This window comes from Chelonoidis abingdonii, chromosome 1, assembly GCF_003597395.2.
Source record: "Chelonoidis abingdonii isolate Lonesome George chromosome 1, CheloAbing_2.0, whole genome shotgun sequence".
Lineage (NCBI taxonomy): Eukaryota > Metazoa > Chordata > Testudines > Testudinidae > Chelonoidis > Chelonoidis abingdonii.
The window spans coordinates 206,952,813-206,959,525 of record NC_133769.1 but is presented as its reverse complement, the minus strand read 5'-3'; the positions used below and the strand labels follow the sequence as shown (position 1 = coordinate 206,959,525).

The 6,713-nt window shown below is 39.1% G+C and overlaps 1 protein-coding gene across 1 annotated transcript in view; it reads left to right on the top strand.

Moving 5' to 3' along the window:
- LCA5L (lebercilin LCA5 like) overlaps positions 1–6,038 on the top strand; it is a 36,762-nt gene extending 30,724 nt beyond the window's left edge. Inside the window, exons 6-8 of the mRNA XM_032790671.2 lie at positions 1,663–1,772; positions 2,152–2,275; positions 4,085–6,038. Coding sequence (XP_032646562.1) covers positions 1,663–1,772; positions 2,152–2,275; positions 4,085–4,863 — 1,013 coding nt within the window. The 3' untranslated portion in view covers positions 4,864–6,038. The remainder of the gene's footprint in view (positions 1–1,662; positions 1,773–2,151; positions 2,276–4,084) is intronic.
- The last annotated feature ends 675 nt before the right edge of the window (positions 6,039–6,713 follow it).

Here is a 6,713-nt window from a genome sequence, read left to right as displayed (position 1 = left end):
AAAGGAAGGGTTGGGGACACCAGAGAGAGGAAAGGGGGGTCAGGCCCTATAATTCCTGACCTGGTGGCAGTGAGAATATCCAAGCTGGTAGTGAGCTTGGGGGAGTTTCAGGTAAGCCCCCAGATTTTGGACGCTAAAGTCCAGATCTGGGACAGGAGGCTATTACCACACATGGCATGCTTAAGGCAAGAGGCAGATGTGACCTGGGGCAGAGGGGCAGGGTGGGGAGCTGCTGGTGAGTGAAGAGCACCCACCAATTTTTTCCTGTGGGTGCACCAGCCCTGGAGCATCCATGGAGTTGGCGTCTATGTGCTGCATCCAATGCTCTGTTTTCAAACCAAATGTGCTAGATGTAGAAATACTCACCCTGAATCCTTCTATTACTCGTTTAATCAATTTATTTGCTACTCTGAGTTATTAACAGCAGAAATGCTCTGATCAGGAAAAGGAAACGCTGACAACTTTGTGTTCAATAAATTAAGCCATCATAATGACACCTTTTTTTTTTTCCTTTCTGCTATGTTTTTGTACCCCTCACTTGGGGCTAGATTCTCAAAAGGTGTATGGGTGTTGCACCCTGTCATCTAGTGTCTTCTAGGCATGGAGGGAGAGTTAGTTTTTAAAAAAAGAAATTCACAGAAGCCAGCATCCTGGCCATGGAAGCCACTATAAGCTAATCAGAAGGAAAAGACAAGGAGAGGAGTGGGACTTAGGCCCCATCTCTGAAAGGAAGTTAGGTGCCTTCCCCCACTTGGGATTGAGAGTTAGGCATCTAAGTCCATTCAGTTTTTTCTCATGAAAAATCAGAAAGTAGCATGAGGCAGTTATAGGCAATAGCCCAGAGGCTAGGATGTTCACCCAGGCTATAGAAGACCTAGGTTCCAGTCCCTCCTTTGCTGGACTTGAACTCAGGTCTCCCATATAAGTGCCCTAACCACTGGGCTCTTTCAGTCTCTCCTGTTGAAGCTGTTCCACTTTGAATAATAATTAAGTATTCATTGAGCCAAAGAGAGAGGATGAGAATGACCCTATAGCCCAGTGATTAGGATACCCACCTGCAAGATGGGGCTTCAAGTCCCTGCTTTAAATCAGGAAGAGTGGGGTCTTGAGCCTCAGTCTTCCACATTTGATGTGAGTGCACTAACCACCGGGCTATTGGTTATGAGGGAAAATGGACACCACAACCATTGTCTTTTGTGTAAGTTAGGCATGCTCCGAGCATGCCTACCTGTCAGGTGAAAGGCCATGGAAAACCTAGTTTGTGAAACTTGGCAGATCTTAGACATGAGCTAGGGAACATCAGGACTAAAGTGGCTTTGTGCATGCCTGCTGGCAGAAGCTTAGGTCCCTATGGGACTCCTCTGGTGGAAACACAGGCACTTATGGAGATTAGCCAGCAGCTGAATAGTGTTTTAGGGAATGCCCGTGGTGCCTGTTTTATCTGTGTGGATTTTGATAGACGCTATTACAGATCGCTTCTGCCTTATGTTTCTTTATAAAATTGCATTATGGGAATAAAGAAATACATACCTGGAGCTGGAGATGTTTAAAATAATAGATTTCCATACCAATATTGGTTGTATAGGTATTACCTGTTTCCAAATATTGTATTGTTTTAGAAACTCTTCTGCTTCCTGTTAATACTTGCTCTTCTTTCTACAGGTGTTAGTTTAAGCAAATCAGTACAAGTAAATAAGCAGAATTTTAAATCAGCACAGGTTTCACATCATCAAAAACAAGGAATAGTCAAAAGTGCAGCTCTGTGCCTAGAGGTATGAAACATCTGGATCCCATTTAACCTCAAAGTTTCTAATGTGTTTGCTCATATATCATACTTTATTCCATAATTTTCAAGAACTTTTTTTCTAAATATCCTTAATCTCAGAGTTCTGAAGATATATTGCATGCACCATTTTTTTCCTTAATATAGTGGTATTATTTTAAACATTTAAGGATACTTTTGTTAGGACAAATGTTTAACTATATGAAATAAATGTATGATAATCTAAATAGAACAGAAAATACCAAAAATGAGCAACTTGAGTCACAAAAAAATAATTCAATTGATCATTCACTAATGTAAGTGCAGCTTTTTTTTTTTTTTTTTTTTTTTTACTATTATCTTTGTTTATTTTAAACTGTGAATTGTAGGAGAAAAAAACAAGTGACGACAGAAATGGAAAAGTAGTACCCTATGAAGATACAAAACATAAGATAGAAATTGAACCAACCATGAAACTATCAAAGCAAGAAACTTTTAATAGAACATGTAGAGGTATGTTTTTAATTTTTCATAACCTCATTTGATCTTATGCAAACAGAATGAATGAGCTTCAGTACACTGGTATTACCCCTGCCGTGATGGCTACTAGCCTGTATCTGACACACAACGAACAAGTTCAACAACAGTGTTAATACAAGCCACTGAAGTCCACCTTAGTGGTGCTCTAGCACTTACCGGTATGTAAGTAATTTAGAGGTGGTTTATATACATCTGTGCTCCTGGCCTTCTAATAGCTTGGTGACAGTATGCAGAAATCAAATGCGTTGTTTGAGCAGATAATGGACTATGGTGGTTTTATTGACAATTTATGCTGATCAACTTGATCCTGAACAATAGGCTGCTGATCCCTTTCATCTTGCCTTCAGAAGGGATGAGGTTTGAGAGACAGGCAATTTATGCTGCTACTGGAACCTTGTCTAGAGTTTGTCTCAATCTACCTTGTCTCCCCAGTTGTCTCAACAAGGATTGAGATTAGAGCCCATCTCCTCTCAAAACTTCCTTTTGGTTTGTCATACCCCAAAGCTGCACCAAAGCTACTTGGCCCTCTGTTGACACTGTTAATGCTATTATCCCTGAGGAGGCATATCTGTTGTAGCTTCATGAACAAGGGGAACCCACCCTGCAAGAGCGGTGGTGGTGATTTCTTACTGAGTCAAAATCACGCTTTGATGGTCTTCAGTCCTTGGTATAAGCCCTTTCCATTTATTTCAGTTAATTTTTGACTATTTTCACTTCCCCTTGTAATCTGCTTTTTCTTCAAGGTTGGGTTTTAGCTCATTTTATTGTTTGGTATTGTCTCGTTCTCTCCAAGGCAGTGAGACCATCCCTATTTTTTTTAAATTGTATAGCAACTTGATATATAAACCATGGCTGCTGTATTTGCGTATACTACCCCCTACAAAAAAACCCTACTAATGCCGACACTACAGAGCCAATACAGCTAGGAAATGATATTCAACATCAACAAAATTGTCACTTAAGTTCCAGAATTCTTTATAATGGGTGACTATGCTGAAGACAAAAAGAACACAATTTGAGTTTAGATCACATGTTGAATTTGTTTGCAGGGCTGGTAGTTGGACTTTGTCCTATAGAAGTGTATCACTTGTCTATGTTCACCCTTTATGAAATCATGGAGTATTAAAAATTATCATGAATAAAATTAGCACATTTGTACACTGAATAAAGTTAAACATCTGGAAAAATATGTAGTAAAAGCCTAGATGCAATCTCTAGGGTCAATTTAGCGGCAGGGTGCTCTACTATCTAGAGCAGGGGTTGGCAACCTCTGGCACACAGCTCACCAGGGTAAGCACCCTGGCAGGCCAGGCCAGTTTGTTTACCTGCCGCGTAGGCAGGTTCGGCCAATCGCAGCTCCCAGTGGCCGCGGTTCACCGTCCCAGGGCAATGAGGGCTGCGGGAAGCAGTGCGGCCGAGGGATGTGCTGGCTGCAGCTTCCCGCCGCCCACATTGGCCTGGAGCAGTGAACCGCAGCCAGTGGGAGCCGTGACTGGGCGAACCTGCCAACACAGCAGGTAAACAAACTGGCCTGGCCCGCCAGAGTGCTTACCCTGGCAAGCTGTGTGCCAGAGGTTGCCAATCTCTGATCTAGATCTAACAAGTCTTCTGGCATACTCATCAGCGAATAGTATCTTCTTAGTAATCTCATAGAGCTGGTGAAATATAAATGAGAATGATGGTATATAGATTTACATAGTGCAAAGACATTTTACCTATCTAATGCTCTTAAACAATCCCTAAATTAAGAACATTGCTAAATAAAAAAATATTTCATTGTAGAATTTTTAAGTGATGAAATACAGCTCATGGAAGAAAAAACTCACGTTGAATTTATGGAAAGAAAGAAGAAAAAGAGAGAAGTGCAAGAAAGGAAAGCTGACTTACTGAAAGAAGAACTAGAGAAACTGATGAAAGCAGGACAAATTCGACCTACAAATGATGTCCCAATAAGGAAGAATAATCAGAAAAAAGTTGTAGCAGAAGAGAATGAAAGGGAGGAGAGAAAAAGTAAACAACTAAGTGACAAAGGAGCAGCAGATGATAAAAGTGTAACTCCAACTCAGAACAACAGAACACCCACTCGACTAAAAAAACAGTACACATTCACAGAAGCCACTGAAAACTTGCATCAGGGGCTTCCTGCATCTGGTCCAGCATCCAACACAGGCAGCCTCCGCAAGAACAGACAAGCAGGTCGGCACCAGAGTGAGATAGCTGAATTGAAGGCAAGAAATTCATTTGGCATATACGAGCCATCATTTGGTAAAGTTACGAAAACAAGGCAGAAAGATACAGAGGATGGAAGCTATGTTCATACAAGGCTAACTGAGAGGAAAAACTCTCTTATGGAAGAACTCTTTGGACCAAGCTATGTTTTAAACAACCATTCAACCCCTAACACAAAAAGGCTTGATAAAGAACAAACAACTGTGGACAATGAAAGGTTACATAATTACAAAAGTGAGATTTCAAACACTGACACTGGTCTGCAATGTGGAGATTCTAAATTTACACTAGGGAAGTCTAAACTAACACCTTCTTCCTCTGACATACAATAGTTTTAATATTCAATTGATAAACAATTTAACTTGTACATCTTTCATCTTGATATATGCAATATGTTTAACATTTGTTGAAAAGCAGTGTTTTGCCTAGTTTTGTTTTTTTGCCTTCATTATTTGTAAGATTTCATTTAAATCTTATTCAAATTTTTACCTGAACCATTCTTCAGCAATAAAACTGAAATGGAATACTCAGTTACAGGAGAGTATTTCTCTACAAGTGCAGTGTCCCAATGCTCATGCACGCTACTCAATTGGTTGAACGCTCTTGGGCATATTAGAATGTACCAAAATAAAGAATATTAAAACTATGTTTATCCTAGCTGCAGTGAAAGGCTGTCAAGGTTGGAAAGCAGAAGTTGTCTGGAAGAGAAACACATTAAAGAAGGGCTTGTTCTACATAACAGTGAAAAAACAAATAGGATTGAAATACCTATTGGATTTATGGGGCAAAATTCTGCCCCTATGAAGTCAGTGGGGCCAGGATTTCACACTTGTTTTAAATATCTGTGTAGCTTTTAAATCTGAGCCCTTAAGTCTAGCAAAGCACTTAAGCAGTTTCATAACTTTCAGCTCAAGTAGTCCCAGTTACTTCATTATGACTATTTCTGCTTAAAATTATGCAAGTACTTAAGTATTTTAATGGATCAGGGCCCACATAAAGTACTTTTTTTTAACACTATAAAAGTAATCATATGTAAGCTATGTTTTTATCCAATAGTGGCATGACTAAAAGCTGAAGGATTTCAGTGATCTTGTGTCAGAATAAAAGAACACATTAATTCAAATTGCTGTGAGTTTAAAGATGAAATGCTGGGGCCAGATAGCAGACCTTTATTGGTGAAAGGTCTTCAGCTCTGGAATTCAATCATCCATATCATCCACTAATGCTCAAACATGACAGGCAGCCTTTAGGGTAAAATGCAAGATCTTTCGCTTCACTCTGGATTTCTATGTGAGATTTTTCAGATGGCTGAGGTGATTGATTTGTTTTTATGATCATTATTTGGCCCTGATACAATAGAAGTTAAAATTCAGTCCTGAAATATCTTCCAAAATTCAAACAAAATTATATTTTCACCAGTTCAACAAAGCTCTGAAGCTTCATTCATTCCCACTGAAAGTAAGAATTCTTCAAAGCACCCTATCCCAACCACTGGACTCAGGTGATGAAGTCTCCCGCTACTTTTCCAAAACAACACATTCAGTAGGCAAAATAGTGATGTCCACTTCTCAAATAGCCTTCCTTTGTTTACTGTTTTTTTTAAATCTGTACAGTCACTTAAAGTAGGATATTTCAGACATGTAGCAAGGGTCAGAAAGGAAAAAAAATCTGTCTGATTTAATTTTCAAAAAAAAAAGTCAAGGACATTTAAAAACAGTAGCATGAACATTAATTATCCTGTAACAGATTCTAATCACTTTTCAGGATTAAGATACCTTGCATGTGTTCACATCAGAGTAATTTTCTTGGTACTTGACAGCTTTTTTCTTAAAGATAAAACACTTTGATTAAACTTTGCAATGAAAAACTTCAAAGATGGTTGGTAGTGTGATGAAAAATGCATGGGGAAAGAATATCTATGAAATATCAATATTTCTCATGTGATTATAGCCATACCCAGCATATAGAGCAGTCACATTCAAAAAATACTTAAACCAACAACTTTGTTCAGTTCTCAGAGCCAAAACTTCATCGCTCTTGCTCTCACAATGAGTTTGATTGAAGAAATCAATAGGATTACTTGTGTGAATAAACAGAGCAAGACCTGGCCTCGTAAGTGTAACCAAAACAGACAACACAAATCTACTGCTAAAGCAGCTTTTATTTTGGAAGATGCTGCTGC